The 19,037-nt window shown below is 35.0% G+C and overlaps 1 protein-coding gene across 2 annotated transcripts; it reads right to left on the reverse strand.

Annotated features, from left to right (window-relative positions):
- Positions 1-1,169: 1,169 nt before the first annotated feature.
- LOC110006889 (Pentatricopeptide repeat (PPR) superfamily protein) lies at positions 1,170-18,834 on the reverse strand. Of its 2 annotated transcripts, XM_088870852.1 has the most exons (7): positions 14,629-18,834; positions 13,180-13,312; positions 12,040-12,167; positions 5,284-5,483; positions 3,123-3,271; positions 1,892-2,138; positions 1,170-1,739 (listed from the first exon to the last, which is right to left on the reverse strand). In XM_088870852.1, exon 1 carries the CDS (start codon positions 18,449-18,451, stop codon positions 14,732-14,734), a length of 3,720 nt encoding a protein of 1,239 aa, XP_088726978.1. In that variant the 5' UTR covers positions 18,452-18,834; the 3' UTR covers positions 1,170-1,739; positions 1,892-2,138; positions 3,123-3,271; positions 5,284-5,483; positions 12,040-12,167; positions 13,180-13,312; positions 14,629-14,731. The 2 variants fall into 2 exon arrangements, with proteins under 2 accessions (XP_088726978.1, XP_088726977.1); XM_088870851.1 differs by having other exon boundaries at positions 1,170-2,138.
- Between the last annotated feature and the right edge of the window lie 203 nt (positions 18,835-19,037).

The raw sequence follows: 19,037 nt of genomic DNA on the forward strand, positions 1-19,037 counted from the left end.
GAATTTTGGGATGTAACTTTGTCACATTTGCTAATTTAAGAAAAAAAATCCCAAGTGAATCGTCTATGCCGTGAAAAAAAAAAAATGTCTCCAGCTTGTATAGAAACCATCTAATCTTTTAAGGAAAATATGTGTCAAAAAATTTCAAAACTCAGTTTTTTTTTAAATAATCATCTAGCAATTTTAGGTGGTTCCTAAATTTTCATACTGAAGAAATTCGCCAAGTCAGTCTCTCGAGTGAGGGAGTAATGAACAATATATAATCTCGCTATAGTATTGCACCCTTTTTAACGTATATTGTCAGACCAATTATCTTTATTGGAAGGAGGTCACAATTGTTCCTAACCATTAGATTTCAAATTGAATAGTATGAAATGTGTCATAAATTTTGAAAAATTTTATTTAAATATTGAGTCTAATCAATGACACACTCATAGCCACTCGATTTAAAATCGGACAAAAGGGATTGAGACCTCCTTATGTAGAAAATAAAAAGTCATTTTGTATATTTTTTTATAAAATAGGGTATATAAAATACAAAAAGCTTATATAAAATTTTAATCTTATATGTATAAATAAGATTGTAATAATCTATATTAATTATTTTATTAAAATGGTATACATTAGATACTATCATACATTTATCTTTAGTACAAAGATGTCACAATTAATCTTAACAATTGGATGTGCAATTGGATGGCTTGGGACATGTCACCACACTATTTGAAAATGTACCTTACTTTGATCATTTAGAGCCTCAACCTTATACAAACCACACCCTAGAAGTAAACACAGAACCTTAAACAATCCAATTAAAGCGCAGCTCCAAATTTTATCATAGCATGTAAGTTTGGTATAAGAAATTTTAGGATTATCTGAAAATCTATTTTTATATCTAATTATAAAATTTTCAACTAAAAAAATAGTTAAAATCAAATAGATCAATATACATATGAAAATGTTGAAAATGGATGATCTAGATTTCTAAGACTCAAAGTCTCTTTTTTTTTCCATATGTCAAGACAATCAATTACAAGGTTTTTCAACATTAAAACGACCTTTTCCGTTCGATTTTTAAAGTGCATATTTAATTCTACATTTTAATGTTGTAACCTTATATGAACCTTTTACATAAGACAAAATAAAAAAAAAAATCATTTTCCAGATAATGATGCGTAGGTATCAATTTTTTAGATTTGAAGACCTGAAAATTATTTATACAATATGCACAACAAAGTTGATTATCAAAAAAAAAAAAATTGCACAACAAAGTACGCTACAGGCGCCCACTTTGCAAAGCGAACAACCACGACTAACTACCCAATTGTAGGGCTACCCAATTGTAGGGCCCTCGACCCCATCGCATACGATACCATAATATTAATTCCAAAGGCTAGAAGATCTTCGAGGGGCAGGAGTCCCAGAAGACAATTTCAACTGGCCGAACACATTCACCTTACGTTCTCTCCATGAATTGATTCGAGGCTTATTTCCACCTCCCCTGCCATGATTGTCACATTTTTTCTGTAGAACAAAGAGGTCTGCATCCAGTTCTGATTTGCGAAGTTGGAGTCAATAGGTTTACGGCCCACACTCCACAATGCCTACAAACGCACCCATTTCTAAGGGCATGAACTCTTAAATTTTTCTCGACCTTCAAAATCATGGAGGCCCCCCAAAAGTTTAGAGGCTCCAACCTTTCAAACACACCACCAACAAGACTGCCTTCCCCACCTCAGCTACAAACCAAAATGCTTTTGCCGATAATGGGGCAAATAAACAAGAGAAAATACATACCAAATATGATTACTGGAAAAAAAGGAGGCTCGTCTAATGAATAACAACTGAACAGGCAGCATGCTTTTTTAGAACTTCCCAACGATTTTCATACCTTGGGAGGTTGTTTTGAGCTTTCACTCAGGAAAGGCGGTTTCAGATTTGTCAGTTTCCATGGGCTCAGTGTCAGGGGGAGGGGCTTGGCCCTCAGCCTCGGGGCCCTGTTCACTAGGGTTCACGCTCTCTTGTTGGGTTTCGGTGGGATGGGGAGGAGGGGGTAGGTCCTCAGCAGGAGCTGGCGATTTGGCAGGTGCAGGCTTTGGCTTTGTCATGATAGGTCTACAGAACCTGTTGTCAGCTACCTGAACCCAAAAAGGAAAGAAATAGTTAACCTGAGTTAAAATCAATGTTTTTTTCTTTTTTTGGACAAGTTTACATAGGAATGGAACTTGAGACGTTAGGCTATAAAAACTCAGCCTCTACCATCTTTGACCCAAGCCAGATTCCTGAGTTAGTATTAATGTTTTAAATGTTGAAGATCTCTCTCCCATGTTAAGAAATCATTATAGAAAGAATTGACAGTATCATAGATATTCAATAGATTAACAGTAGGCAAACAACCACAGGAGTTTGACTTACTCCACCCCATAAATTAGAGGCAAATTTTCAATCGATCAAGACAAGCCTTTTTTCCTCTTTCTTTTTCCTCTTTTTGCTTTTTTGCTTTTGGTAAAGTGAAAGAAAAGCTGGCTACTATGACGTCAAAGCATTTGAACCCTGAATTTCATCCTTGAATGGAACTAAATTTCTGTTAATTTTGACACAACGGCCATATGCATAATAGTTTTCGCATGTACAGGAGGAAAACATGACCCACATGTAACATGTAGAGAAGCGTCAAACAAGGCCCTGGTGGTTACCATGTGTGCTCTATACTTTACCTCATAAGAATTCCTCTGGAATAACTGTAGAAAAGATAATTCATTTGAAATCCGCTTAGATTTCCTTTTCTATGTTACTAAAAAAGGAAAACAGAAATGGCATATATGGCATTCATAATTTATTGGGAAGACATGAAAAGAGCACAGGCTTAATTGGTTAGCGCCTGACGATTTGCAACACTACATCCTAGGCTCAATTCCTACCAAGGGAAGGGGTCCTCTCCCCACTGACTCACCCAAAAGAATAAAAAAATAAAAGAAATTTATAGAGAAGAGTAACTTACAAAACAAAAAAAAAAAAAAAAAGAAATTTATAGAGAAGAGTAACTCGTTTCGTGGGGAAAAAAAGTGAGGATATAAATAATTGATAAAGAAAGAACCAGCAGATATAGCATTCAAGATTACCTGTCTTAAGGTCTAAGCTTTCTTCTTCAAGTCAGAAGAAAAGAGGACAGGATTTGCATGCTTGGGCAATGCATCTTGTTGCTGCTTTTTCTCTCTCAACCAGGTTTCTCTCTCAACCAGGCTTCTGCCTCAGTACACTCATTCACAACCTGACATTTTAATAAACATCAAATATGACTTCAACTCAGCCAAACAGTTAAAGAAGCATCAAACATGAACTGAGCTTTGCTAAAATAATATGTAACTAGTCATCATTACTAAGAAATTACCACATGACACAGAACTGGAGGACTTTTAGCGATGATAAGCTACAATACTCATCAAAAGAAAAATAATCCTAAATAGTAACAACTTATTTTAGAAGTTTCACAGTAGTTTAAAGGCAATAATTCTTCCTATAGGTGCGAGGAGGAAACCAATTAACACACATCCTTTCCACTGCACCATGATGAGGAACAAGCAGGTGCACGTTTTGGGCTCTTAAAGAGTAGATCATAGAAGCCTTACTAAAAGCTTTTTACTGTTTATTTCACCGATACTTCATATGTTACCTCTCAAAGGAAATTTATCAAAGCATATGCTCAATGATGTCCCTGCAAAGTATAGAGTAATCACAACAGCGAAGTGAGGTTGTATGGTAAAAAAGAGTAGGTTCTTTTTCTTTGAGAGAGAAAAAAGAGTAGGTTCTTTTTCTTCGAGAGAGAAGATTTCGATGGAATTGAGTTTTGCAGTAATTTGCAGAGTACAAATTATAATTTTCCCTAAAAAAAAGGGTTTAAAAGAAAACAACGGGAAAATTTGTTTCAAAAAATAGAAAAGAAAAGCAACTTTAGTTTCACTGATCAGCAAGAAGAGTAAAAAGTTATTTTGGATCTTCCTTGCTAGAAAGTGTACTTTGCATGAATTATCAAAAATAAAAAATAAAAAACTCGTTGTTTCTTTAATGTTCCTGTTTCATACCCAATCTTGGGATCCTAACAGTGTCCCTTCTAAACATGGCTGCACCCATTTTCTTCAACAAATCTCCACAATTTCCGAGCCAATCTCTAGCTTTTTAATTTAGAAATTTGCAATTATTCACATATAAAAGAGATGCGATCTACATTCAACCAAAACTTATTTCATACAAACTATTTCTGGGACATACGAACAGAGACTTCTTCTGTTTCAACATGCTTAGTTTCTGCTCAATTTCAGTTAAGGGCTTGAAGATACCAACGGCCAGACCCTTCGGTATGAGGTACAGAGGGGTATGTAATCTGTTTTCACATAACAAAGACTGAAGACTGACGAGGGGTATGTAATCTGTTTTCACATAACAAAGACTGAAGACTTACGAGGGGTATGTAATTTGTTTTCACATAACAAAGACTGAAGACTTACGAGATTGTAGAAATTGGAAGGCAACAGCCAGACCCTTGGTATGAGGTACAGAGGGGTATGTAATCTGTTTTCACATAACAAAGACTGAAGACTTACAAGGGGTATGTAATCTGTTTTCACATAACAAAGACTGAAGACTGAAGACTTACGAGACTATAGAAATTGGAAGGCAAAACCACAGTAAGTGGTCCAGCAGAAGGAAAGTGATAACAATTTCTTGACTAATTCTATTATTGGATGAGACCCAAACCACCGCAAGTGGTCCAGCAGAAGGAAAGTGATAACAATTTCTTGACTAATTCTATTATTGGATGAGACCCAAACCAGGTCAACACCTAAGTAAAATGAGACCCAAACCAGGTCAACACCTAAGTAAAATGAGACCCAAACCAGGTCAACACCGAAGTAAATAAATATATATTTTTAAATGTTAACCGTTAGTAGTGGGTTACCAATTTTATTAAACCGTTAGTAGTTTTCGAAAGGGGTTAGCATTGGTATGAATGGAAACCAAGATCGGTAGCTGAGGCACAGGTGGTGCTACCGCCCTTGACCTCAACCCCATTCCTTTTTTACTTCGCCACATCTAAGTAAATAAATATTTATACTCAGAAAACAGGAAAAGAAAAGCGATAATCAAATCCTGAAGAGGTATCAAGCCCTCGAACCCCTAAACACTTTCTAACTTCAATATACAAGTAGACAACATTTACTAATGAATAATATAGTGATAATGTACTAAAAGCTTATTTGTTGTTGAACAGATACACTTCTGTACCTTCTGCTTATCTGCACCATCAATGTGATCAAATTTAGGATCTTTCAATGTGATCAAATTTAGGATCTTTCAATGTGATCAAATTTAGGATCTTTTGAAAGTGCTGCTTCTCTATAGCCGTTAATGCAATAAATGAGCTGCTCCACAATAGGCCCTCGTTCTGTATTTTCCCTGTGTCTCTCCTCAATTGGATCGCCTCGCTGCAAAACCATTTCTTCATTAGAAAGAATACCACAGAAATCGAGAGAGAGAGAGCATCAAAATTGAAGGAACTCAATTAAATAGAAAGCAAGTTTCAAATTGTCCAACAATTAGAGGGGCATTGGATACTGCAAAATTAGTTGGGAAGTTTATTTTTTGAAATATTTAATTTCAACAAAAAAGAGTCTCTTATTTCCTCATAATTTAGAGTCATTCAGTATTATTAACAAAAAAAAAAAATACTCTATAGCGTAATCGTCATCCCTTTTCTTCATACCATATCTACTAAAATTTAATGTAGCATAAAAACCTCAACCAACTATTTTCCAAATTTAACATATGGGTGCGTTTGACCCATTGAGTTTTTGGAAGTGGAAGGGACTCTCCCACAAATTATGGAAGACTGTTCTTCCATCATTTTTTATGGAAGGGATGTGTTCCAAAAATGAACTCATTTTAACACTAAAAAATAGCTGCATGGAAGGCCGCCTTTCCACTTACAGCTTCCACACAGTAATATCAAACATGGAAGTGGGACATTTAACTCCCACTTCCAGAAACTCCCACTTATTAAACACGCCCATATTCTCTTTTATTGGAACAGTTTGGATTCTCTCATATATTCCCTTTTGTTGGAACAGTTTGGGTTTTCTCTCTCTGTGTGTGCGCGCGTGTGGATTGGAGGGAGGGAAGAGTGATTATCTAATCTATCCTAATGGGACACTTTTCTGTTTCTATTGAGAGGGACCCCTGTTTTGATGGGATTATCTAATTTAAATCAAAGATTGTGAGCATTGAATATCTTAATTAATAAATACCTTTTCTGTATTATTTTCATTTAACATGGAAACGGCATTTTAGACATGCCTAATTTATTACAAAGGTTCCTGAAACCATTCTAATATATATATATATATATATATAAGGAATTGTATACAATAATGATACTATTTACCTTTGGTACAACGAGGTCACAATTACTTATAACCATCCGATGTGAAATCTGATAGCTTGGTTGTGTCGCAAAGTTTGGAAAAATTTCTTTTGAACTTTGAGCTTGGTCAATGAAATAAATGTAGCCAATCAATTTCACATCCAATGGTCAAAATTAATTGTGACCACTTTGTACTAAAAGTAAATGGTCTCATTATATATATTCCCTAAGTATAAAGGTTCCTCAAACTCCCGAGATTTAATGAAATTAGAGGGTACAACATGTCATGAAAAGATAGTAATCTCACACCCTATTTCTTTAATATTTTTATAGGTGTGCGATAAAATTTAAAAATATGTTTTTGGTCTCAAAATGTGGAACAGAAATGTAAAATCTAAAATATATAGAACTATTTTAAAATTTTAATAAATAAAATTTATCTTTAAATTTCTAACTATATTATCTCCAATATTTTTGCAAAAATGATGAGAATGCCTAAAATTGAAAATCATCTTATTTAAGAGGAAAAATACAAGGGTTTAATCAAGAGAAACACTATAAAAATCATGCAGCCAAGCCTGCTCATGTAGAAATGCGGGCTTGGCGATAAATATATTTTTAAATATAATTTGATCTTAATTTTTAGAGAATATATAATCTTTAACATGGAGATCATGAATATGAAAAATAAATAAGTTTTGAAAACTAAAAATAATAATTTTATTAAAAGAAGATTTGCACTGTTAGTTACAATTGTTTTTAGATGGACCACCTATTTGCATCCATCTTTAAGATTGATGCTTTATACCTCTGGATCGCATATTGTAGAAATGCAGTCCAGCCCGCATGAAACAATTGTTCAATATCTAATGTATATTTAATGGTAAAAAAAACAAATATCTTGTATATTACGATAACAGCCCTGGCATTTTCCTGATATAACCAAATTACCCTTGTGAACCCCTTTCGTCGCACCTTTCACATGCACGCACATTTTATATATGACAATAACACCCTTGAGATTTTTCCTTTAAAGACCAAAAATTGCCATTGTGAATTCGACGCTCTATCACTCTCCAGTAATATTGTAGATATCTTCTATATTTTTCATCGAGGTTTTAAAAGTAACGTGGTTCGGATTGATTCTTATTCCCTTAAATATTGATAACTTTTTAAATTTTTTTAATCTACCAATCTAGATCGGTTTTCTAGAGGGGCATCTGCGCCACCAAATCGTGTTTTTAAATCTTGTTTTATAGTAAAACCCTTAACCAAAATGCCCCCTATCAATTACTAAATTACCGTTGTGATAGGACCCAATTATCCTTTTGAAATTGATACCACTATAATGTCTGTTTGGGAAGGAATGGGGCTGAGGTTAAGGGGTAGCTCCTGTGACTCAGCTACTAGTCTCGGTTTCCATCCCTACCATTGCTAACTCCTTTTGAAAACAACCAATAGTTTAAAAAATTGATAGTCCACTACTAACAGTTCATGTTAAAAAAAAAAAAAAAAAAAAAACAAAAAAAAAAATATTCATTTGAGAGAAAAAGTATCCATTTTTAGGTCATTTATTTGAATAAAAAATGGGAATCGGCCCCAACTTTGCCGAGGTTCAGTTCCGATTTGATTCATGCGGTTCAGGCAATTTTTGAGATAGCTCAATCCAGGGATTGTATACTATAAGGCCATTAATCCTTAGTACAATGAGGTCACAATCAATCTTAGCCATAAGATGTCCAATTGGATGTCTTGGGATATATCACGAAGTTCAAGAATTTTTTGTTGAGCTTTGAGTTTAGTCACAAGCACACTTACTAACATTTGATTTGAAATTTGATTAACACGAATAGTTGAGTTGTGACCCCTTTTCGAAAAGTCATTGGTCTCTTTACATACTTATTCTTTTAAAAATATATAATGAAACTTTATTCAATTTAGTGTTTTTAACAAGAAGAACAAATGAAACATGCGGCTCTTCTTTAGCACCAACTACAAGAAAACATTACTTTCTTTCTGCATGCACAGACACACATATATTGTATAGAGCCTAGGCTCTAAACACTCAAATTAGAGCCTACCTTCAAATAGTGTTGAGACATGTGGTTTTCATACTGAAAATATTTGTGATGGCCTTAAAATATATTTTCATCTTTATTTATACAGTTTAAAGCTTCACAAATAGTGTAGATCGACATATCTATATAAACTTGAAAATTTACGGTCCCAAAAATGCATTACAAAATACACTATATCCAAAACTTGAAATCCATTTTTTTTTTCTCATATCCATACATCTTAATGTCGAGATAAACAATTTGAAGATATTTGGGCATCAAAACAACCTCTTATAGTGAATTTTTTGGGGTAGGCTCCAATTTGATTGTTTAGAGCCTTGGCTCTATATAAACTTTTCCCTATATATATTCAACTTAAATGGCTATCAATTCAAAATCTAGGCCTTGTGCCTTCATACGGAAATGAGTTGCAACTATGCAATCTATATATATAGTATTTAAACCAAGGAATTCTAAACCAAAGTCTCTTATCCAAACTAATAAGCAATTTATGGGTCTGAAAAGATAGAGCACTTTGGCTCGCTTCAGCTAAAAGAAATACTTTGTATTTAAGGTTTCACAAAATGCGAATTTCTAGGCACATGAAAAATTATATATGTTATCCCTCTCTTAGTTGTTTGATCTGAATGGATGCCTGCTTCAGAGTTAGCATCTAACTATTTGATTTTTATAGGATAGTTCAGAGTATTTTATTTTTATTTAGATCGCCTGAACTTCAAATTTAGTGTATGTCCTCCTCTCATAGGGGAACAATTAAAACAAATTTGGAAAAAAGAGAAATCTAACAAAATAAAATGATCAAAATACCCCTACAACTTTTAAGGAGTTTTTTATTATTTTATTTATTTTAAATATTAATTTTTCATTTTCTTAAGGTGCGCCGCTATAAGAAGAAGGCATGCCCCAAATTTTATATTAAGATGATTTATAGAAAACTGAAAAATAAAATAGTGTTCAGACCTGACATTGTCATTGAAGTCATCCCCACCATCCATTTAGATCGAATGGCTAGAAGAGGAATGACATATATAATTTTGCTATACCTAATACCATATAGAAAGGTTTTCCCAAAGAAAAAGATTTCATGGTTTGCACATGCTGAACCATCCATCAAACTTGCTAGGTTTCTTAACCAAATGTTAGAAACATAGTTCCCAAACCTGAAGTCTAAACAAGTTTTTTTTTTATTTTTTTTATTTTTTTATGCTATGTTAACAAGGGGTTTGAGAAAAAACATTATTCATGATATTGATGTTAAAAAATATAAATAAAAGGAATAAAAGCTAAGTAGCTCTGAAGAACTATTTGTGTATAAGTGTCATCATTATAATGCTCAAAAGCCACACAAAGCTTTTGGTGTGGGGCATATGTATTCCTATGCTATTTCATATTTTCCAAAGTTATTTCTCTCACCATTTAAATATAATGGTTTCAATTTTCTTTAACACTCTAGTTCATTCCTCACCATTTGAATATATTATATCATATATTTTTTGAAAGGGTGCGGTTTGTATTGAGCTGAGGGTCTAAACAATCAAAATAAAGCACACCTTCAAATAGTGTCCAGAAATATGGTTTCAATACTGGAAATCTTTGTGATAGCCTTAAAATATATTTTCATCTCTAATTATAAAATTTCAAGCTTAAAAAATAGTGTAGATAGAGCAGATCTATGAAAACTTAAAAATCTTGAAAATTGACGGTTCAAAAAATGCATTATAAGATGGACTATTTCCAAAACTTGAAATCCATTTTTTTCTCATGTCCATGCATCTTGATGTCGAAATGATCAATTTGAGGATATTTGGGCATCAAAACAACCTGTTCTAATGAAATTTTTGAAGTGCGCTCTAATTTGATATTTTAGCGCCTCGGCTCTATATAAATTTTTTCCTTTTTTAAAATGGTTCTATTGAATTTGAAAAATAAATTGGGATCTCTTCCAGCCTTTTTCCTTTTCTTAATTATATTAGCAAAAGCCCCTTTCTTTCTACTATTAGCAACTGGTCATGGCCATTTTGATATTGTTTAATCAGTTGAATTTCTTTATTCTAAATTATTAATTTTTCTGCAAAATTTTCTCAAATTTGTCATTTTTCCATAAAGCTAACTTCTGCTTTAGAAGCTACAATTTTGGTACTCTAAAATCATGACCAAAGACACAAATGGAACACCACACATGTTCACTAAATCATACAGCCCTTCATCAAAACCAACATGATTCAAACCTAAATTTTGCAGGTCCAAATTGTTTGCAGCATGAGAATTAAATGATCTAATGATATTTTCTTTAGGACCTGGTTAGCATGCAGTCAAGCACAAATGAAGGCTTGGCAATAAATATATTTTTTAAATATCATTTGATCCTAATTTTTAGAGACTATATAACATGGAGATCATGAATATAAAAATAAATAGATATTGAAAACTAGAAATAATAATTATATTAGGAAACATTTGGACCTTAGTTACAATTGTTCTTAGATGGACCACCTATTTGCATCCATCTTTAAGATGGATGCTTTATACTTCTGGACCGCAAATTGTAGAAATGCGGTCCAGCCCGCATGAAACAATTGTTCTTTTCTTTAAAGCTAGAGACTAATAGAAAGAGTGACATTCATGGAAAGGATTGTATACAATGAGGTCATTTATCTTTGATACAAGGTGGTCACAATTACTTACAACCATCCGATATAAAATTTGTTAGTTTAGATGTATCACAAAGTTCGAAAAAATTTCCTTTGAAGTTTGAGCTTCATCAATGGAATAATTGCAGCCATGCAATTTCACATCCAATGGTCAAAATTAATATGACCACCTTGTACCAAAGGTAAACGGTCTCATTCTATAGTTTCCCTTCCGGAAACAATATGAATACACTGCGACCTAAATATTTATCTTGGGAAAGTCTACATTGTTATATTTGATGTTCTTTTCTATAAGAAAATCATACACAACTGACAATGGAAACTGTAAGGGAGAATATATCATGATAGGAAACTGTATAATACATGAAAATGATAGATTGGAAACTGTTTACAGGTATTGACAATGAGTGGTACTCCTTATCCCTTGTATTACTACTACGTATACAGCAATGAAAAGAACCACCATTGGTGCGCAGGCTGTGGGGCATAGAACCATCTATGCTATGCACCAAGGATTGGAATATCTATGAGATCATTCAAAGCAAGAAACTCATTGAATAATCTCAAACATGGGGTAATGCAATTTGGGGCATTCGATTCAAAGCAGACCCCAGAAATAAGGTTTTGAACACTTCTAGGTCTGGCAGCATCATTACTCAAAGCAGTTTTCTAGTTTCACAACTAATTAAAGCATTATTATCCACCAGCATCCCAGGAAACTACAGAGCATAAACTCGTAAATCATATTATATTAAATCTTTAACTCTCAAGGAAAATATCAGAGTTAACAGAGAATGACTACAAGCATGCAGACTAGAAAACGAGTTGATCATTTTGATATGTAGCCCCTCATTCTTAATGAATATGAGAAAACTAGTAGGTTTATACTTGCCTTTTAGAAGTATGCCCTGGCTATCTCATTCCAAGGTGGTTCGAAGAGAAAGGATATATATGTTTCTCCTGAACTGTCCAGCAATCAAGGACTCCATACGAGACATTGCTTGTGGAGAATCTTCTTACCTTCAAAAAAAGACAAATGCATTTTATTTATATACGTAACAAATACATTTGAAACTTTGTAAAACTTCATGAAGTCTGACAATTTTAGTCTAGGTGAGGGAGGTCATGGCTCGAACCCTGTAAGTTTGTTCCAAAACCACAAACAAGCTGACCTGTCATTTTATTATTTATTTTTAGTTGCAGAAAATAACAAATGTAGAAGGACAGAAATAAAAAAACCAAATGTAGAGTGACATTGATACTGATTGTGATGATTATGAGCTAGAACAGGAACAGGAAAAGGAGAAAAATTGGCCCAGAGAACTACAAGCACACATTAAATTAAAAGTAATAACTTTTTACTCTTGTGGCAGTACATAGAATATCATATCATAGGAAAATGGTTGGCACAAAATGTTTGGTGGGGCCAAATAGCATGTCCTAGAGTTCATCCTCTAAACCATGCAGATAAAATCTAGCCACATTTGACATCAATGATTTGGGCCCTTTGTTCTCTAATCCACTCAGTTTTCTTGCCCAAAGTATGTAGATATCACTATCCCAAGACTGAGAATTGCTGCACGTCTAACATACTTCATCATGTCGATTGACAGGGAATAGAGCAGAAAAGGCAAGATGAGAAGACCACAGGTGAACATGGACCAAGTCCCATGATCTATTACAAACACATATTTTGATAAGGAATAATGATGGAAGCAATATTAGAAGACACCAAGAAGGCAAGAATCAAAAAATAATTCATACAATTTTTCGTTTGGAAACTCCACAAAAAAATTTATGAAAGTGAAGACAAACTAGACATTCAGAAATATATCAGAAAAGTAAAACAACAATTCCCAATAGATACACCAGAAAAAAAAAATTTATTTTAGTTCGTGTATCCAGACCTAGGACTATACTTGTTTAAGGAATTTAATAGTTCCTTTCTCTTTTTCATTTTTTAATTGACATAAATTTTTGCAACTCCTTTAGCTGTACAGATATCTCATTTGAAGGGTGTAAATTGAAGCACCTGAGTACCGAGATATTTATTCGAAAATGGAACACCATGGAGGCTATGCTTCACATACTCCATTGGCCACATCCCCGTAAAGCAAGCGCTCCTATGTTATATGTCATTGCCCATGCATTAGGAAGTCAATATTCTGTGAACAGAAAACAAGTGAGACATTTATGTTAAAAAAAAAACAAAAAAGCAAGCGAGACAGTTTTAACCAGTGATATCTGGTATTCATCTCATAATTCCTTGAATGTACTCGGTGAATATAAATGATTCCACATGCATGCAATTTGCTCTCAAAAGTACACATTATCAATGACTATCAAAATAAAAGACAAAAACACCTTATATTGAGATCGTTTGTAAGACGACAAGCAAAGCATACTTCATAATTAAATGTTGTTTTGGGCATACATAACAGATTACGTTTTTGGGCAGGTCAATGGTGGGATTAGAACCTAGGACATAGTTTTGCAATCTCAATGCCGGAACCAATCAAGCCCATGCTTAAAATCCCATGCACGATAGATTTTAACCGATTGGCAGTTTTTACAACTATAGAAGATTGTCATACCAATAAACAAATAGTTTGAAATCATAGAAAAGGAAATTATTAAAATGCATCCAAAGATACATTTGGATAAAGTGCATCAAGTTGCTCTGCAGAGAAGTGGCCTTTTCCTCACAACATACCTGCCCACCCCTTGATCCAGATTTCAAGTACATGCAAGCTTATTAATGTAATTTACAAATCGTAACTATGAAATTTAAAAATATTAAAGACTTTCAAACAGCTGAAAATAAGATGTCAACACTATAAGAAGAGGTTGCCAAGGAACAAAATAAATTAAAACAAATCCAAGTTTGTTGCCCTTCGGACTCTCAGAGCAAGACTAACCACAAGGACAGAAAATATACATAGAGAATGTGCCACTACAAATAAGAGGCCTACTTCTTGAATTAAAGTTTCAATACAATGAAAAAAAAAATCATAGTTTCTGATGTCTGGCAGAAATATGGCCAAAATTCTCTCCGAGTAAAAGTAAAATAAAAAAAAAAGATAACTAGAGAAGTTTCGAAAAGTACCCCGCTTTCTAATGTAAATTTCAGCAGAACTTTGGATGCAAGTTTCGAAAATCATGCAATGTCATAATATGCATTAAGAAAATAACCTTGAAATCTAGTTGGAAACAGCTGAATTTCTCTTTCTAAAATGTGCATATCTCAGCCAATTTGGGCTACAAATACTAAAAATGGATCCCAAAACTATACTCCAAAACCAAATTATGGTCAACATTTCCCAAAATTCAAACCAAATTAGAGCCAACGTTTTCCCAAAATTCGAAACATCATACACAAGCAGATATCTTTTCATTTTCCAAAGAATATGAAATGAAAATTAAAAACAACTACCTATCAAGAAAGAATTCGTATACCTAGAGGAACCCAGTAATTACTCACATGTGCAGGAAATGTCCCAAGGTTTTAATATGAAGAACGCAGAAAACAGATGCATAGAATTGAGGAGGCTCATCATTTGAAAACTACATATGACCTCAAGAGCTCATCCACGCCCCAAAGAAGAGTCCTTTGAAAGGAAACCACTTTGTGAAAGAAGTCGAGATAAGAAGCCCTTATTATTACTTTCCTTGTCATCGTTGCTTAAATTGCTTATGAGAGACCAATGAGTTTTGAAATCAGGCACATAACCACAATGTTGCATATCTCTCAGTACTTGTGATGCTCCCTTAACATTGTTTGCTTGGTAATACGTATCAACCACAGTTTGGTACATGATACTTGTAGGGATCTGACCTCTTCGCAACATATCATCCAATTGCCTTTTTGCTTCCTCTGTTCTTCCATCACCACAAAGACCAAAAATCAATGCCTCACATGCCTCCATGCTGGGTTCAAGATTCTTATGAAGCATTTCCGCATGGAAGTCAAGAGCTTCATCGAATTCTTTTCGGACACACAATGCATGGATGATTGAATTGTAACTGGTATCACTTGGAATGCTCCCTTTCTTAAGCATTACATTGAGAAGATTGATAGCTTTATTCACCCTATCATAATTGCACAATCTCTTGATCAGGAAGTCATAGCCAACATTACAAGAAACTAAACCTTTCTGTTCAATCCGACTTAGAAAAGCTTCAGCTTCCTCAATTCTACCAGCCAAGAGAAGGCCCTCAACCAAAGAACTTTGGACCATGGAACCAAACACCCAACCTTTCGATTCCATTATGCTGCTCAATTCCAGTCCTTCACCAAGGGAACCTTGCCTACAAAGACAACTAATAACAATGTTGAAGCTACGTATGCTTGGTTGAAGATTATTTTGAAGCATGAGCTTTAATATTTGCAATGATTTAGAGATATTCTTGCATTTACAATGGCTAGCAATCAGCAGATTGCACGTAAACTGATCAACCACGAAGCCATTACTCCTCATTTTGTTTACAACTCCTGATAGTAGCAAGCTGTCTACCATGTGAGATAGATGGAAGAGTAGAATATTGCAATGAACACTCAGATGATTCTCTGTTTCACTGAACATTATGAGCTCTTCCAGCCTCAAAGCATGACATAACATGCTTTTTGTACATAGTTGACGTACTAATTGCCTATAACTTGAGATAGAAGGGCATAAATTCTTCTTTAACATGATACATAGAAGCAACATTGCGCTGGTTATGTTGGCTTCTTTACAATAGCCTTGAAGAATGGCATCGAGTGTATCTTTATCTGGAAAGAAGCCCTTAGACAACAAACCTTGCAATTGCTTTGTTGCCTCACAGACCTTCCCGGCCTCACATAACCCGATAACAAGAATGTTATAGACTTCCACAGTTGCCCCAAGCTGTTTATTGATGGATATTTCATGTATCTTTAGAGCTTCCTCCAGTTTGTTCCACCTAAACAAACAAGGTACCACTACTTTGTATGCATCAAAACATAAGGCTATTTTCTTCTCCAACAATATGTCAAGAATGTATATGGCTTCAGAAAACTTCTTTTCTTTACAAAACCCCATTAAGAGATGTTTATAGGCTTCATGATCCAAAGTCAGACTACTTCTATGAACTTGATGCACCAAATCATACCCAACTTGTGCGAAACCATTGCAGCAAAGTTCTTCAAGAATGAGGTTGCACATCTTAGAGCTTGAGTGATTGCCATTCGATATCATTATTTCAACAAGTTCCATCACTTTCCCGAGCATTCCTTCTCTGCATAGACAGGCCGCAAGTGTCTTACAATTGTTTAAGCCGGGTAACCACCCTTTCCTTCTAGCAATGGCCCAATACTCATCAAGTTCTTTTATGCTCCCTTCCTCACATAAACCTATAAGTAAAGTTGTATATAAATCATTCATTATGGGAAGCTCTCTCTGCATAACATCATTCAAAAATGGCCTGATCCTTGATGACATTTTTCTCTCAAAAAAAGTTTGGATCAGGACAATCATTGCTTCTTGGTCCAATAGTTTACCAAGTTCGGGTGTTTCCTCTATGACATCAAGAGCTTTCTCCACATAACCTCCAGCACAGAGGCCCTTAACTATTTCAGACCAGGCAATTGCAGAGGGACTCAAACCCATTTGAACCATTGCATCCTTCAGTTTCAAAGCAGCTTCAAGATGACCTACACTACATTCTCTCACTATGGAAAGAGAGAAGTTGGGAAACATCATTGCTTCATCCAAGATACCCATTAGAGTACTCTCATACTCTTGAATGTTTGTGTCCAAGTACAGTCCATTACCCAAAGTATCAAAGAATTCGGTTTTGAGAAGCCCTAAAGTGTTGTCCCTCTTAATTTTGACATTCAAAGGATCAAGACCCAAGATGGCAAAGGCCCTCACTAAAGGATCCTCAGAAACCAAGGGTGGTGAAATACAACCATGGGTGACCATCTCCCTCACAATTTCCTTGGCTTCTTCAAACTTGGCCTCTTTACAATAGCCAGCCAACAAAATCCTAAAAGTAGATAAATTAGGGGTAATCCCTCGTTCGATCATATCGTAAAGGACTTCTTTGGCATGATGCCCCATTCTCTCTTTAAACACCCCAGCTATGATAGCATTGTAAGTGTAGAAATCAGGTTTCAATCCTCTAGAGAAAAGCTCAGACAAAAACATGAGTGCACCTCTAAGATTGCCTTCTCTACAGCCACAAATTATAAGGATTTCAAAGGTTACTTCATCGGGCTTAAAACCTATATCCTCCAACCTATTCACCAATAACCAGGCTTCTCTCGTGCCCCCTTCTCTGCAAATAAAAGTTATGATCTTGTTACAAACAAGAGCATCTGGTGCACATTCCAATTCATTCAAGAAACACAAAAGCTTGTGAAAATCATGCCCTTCATGATAGGCATTAGCAATCCTGTTTATAACCATTTGGCTCCACTTGAGACCCAAATGAGATGCTCGCTCAAGAAGATTTCGAGCTTCTCCAACCCTTTTGTCCTTGCATAGCAATGCAACAAGCATCTCCAACGCATGAACATCTGTATCCATACTAGCTTTCATCATATCCAAATAAACATCAAATGCCAATTGGGTTTGGTTCCTTTTGATCAAAAAATGGAGAAGACCCCTACCACAGGCTGAAGAGATGATCAAACCTCGACCTCTGGCTCTATCATACATCATCATGGCACTCTCCAAATTTCCAGACTTAACGTACCCTTCTATGAACATATCGAAAGCTCCCACATTCGGCAGGACCCCGATATCTTCCATGGACTGAAGTATGGATTCTGCTTCTTTCATAAACCCCGCTTCGACAAGCATAGATAACAAAATCATATATGATTGAGGAAGATGACAGAAATGAAATTGGCTTGAGGCCCAATTGAACAGCTTCCACGACAGAGTGGCTGCATATGGGATTGTTTTCTGGGATTGCAGAAGTAAGAGGAGGTTAAGGACATCATCAGGTTCCAGCCTCGAGGCCTGCCGCCAGAACCTGCGGATTGTTTCAGGTGAGCAATTGAAGAGCTTGAGAAGGTCTTGTAGAGAATTCGAGGGCTTCGCAACAACCTTGTCAGAATAGAAGCAACTGGAATCTCCTCCGAAGCTTGTAAAATGATGGAGATGGTGTTGCAAAAATGGAGAAGAGAAACCCCAATAATTTCTTTGTGGGCCGGTCTGTATTCTGTGAGAACCAAGGTGAAGAGGAGAGGAGGAGGAGGAGCAAAGATGATGAAAGAGGAGTTGATGAAAAGAGATTTGAGAACCACTGACCTTCTTAAGTGGAGACAAATTTGGCATAACTTTGTTGTTTCACCCAATTCAATTTGGCTGCTGCTGCTGCTTATTATGGAGAGAATAAGAAACACTCTCTCTTACACAGTGGCAGAAAGTACACTCTTTCTCTATCTTTTCACTTAGTTTTTAGTGGATGCATTTTTTAAAGGCAAATTTTTTTAACTTAGTGTTTAGCGGATTCATATATACAGGTCCGATCACATTCCAAGCTCATGATCTCACAGAAAATTCATTCTTAAAATAGTATACAAATCCCTTATTATATTTTCCAATAATCTAAAAAAAAGAAAAAAAAAAAAAAAAAAAACCTAGCGGCAGCTAATGAGGACATCAAGGCAGCATTGACATGTCTCGCGATAGCAAAAGCAGAGCACCGTGCAAAAAGACTGCAACCAAAAAGAAGAGAAATCAATAAGTCAAATAATTACAGCAAATTTTGGAATATCCGAATAAAAAACTCCAAAATAACCCGCATACACTACAAGAAAAGAATCCTAATAGCCTGAATAAAAAGCTAATGAAAAATTGTAGCTAATAACCCCCTAATTTTCTAAAAAAAATTCAAACTTAACTCTAATTTTCTTGTTCA

The sequence above is a fragment of the Amborella trichopoda genome, chromosome 6, assembly GCF_054954075.1.
Source record: "Amborella trichopoda isolate Santa Cruz 75 chromosome 6, AtrichopodaSantaCruz75HAP2 v2.0, whole genome shotgun sequence".
Taxonomy (NCBI): domain Eukaryota; kingdom Viridiplantae; phylum Streptophyta; class Magnoliopsida; order Amborellales; family Amborellaceae; genus Amborella; species Amborella trichopoda.

Bases quoted from the DNA above. Each gene is read 5' to 3' on its own strand.
- LOC110006889 (XM_088870852.1), bottom strand. From the start codon at position 18,451: ATGCCAAATTTGTCTCCACTTAAGAAGGTCAGTGGTTCTCAAATCTCT.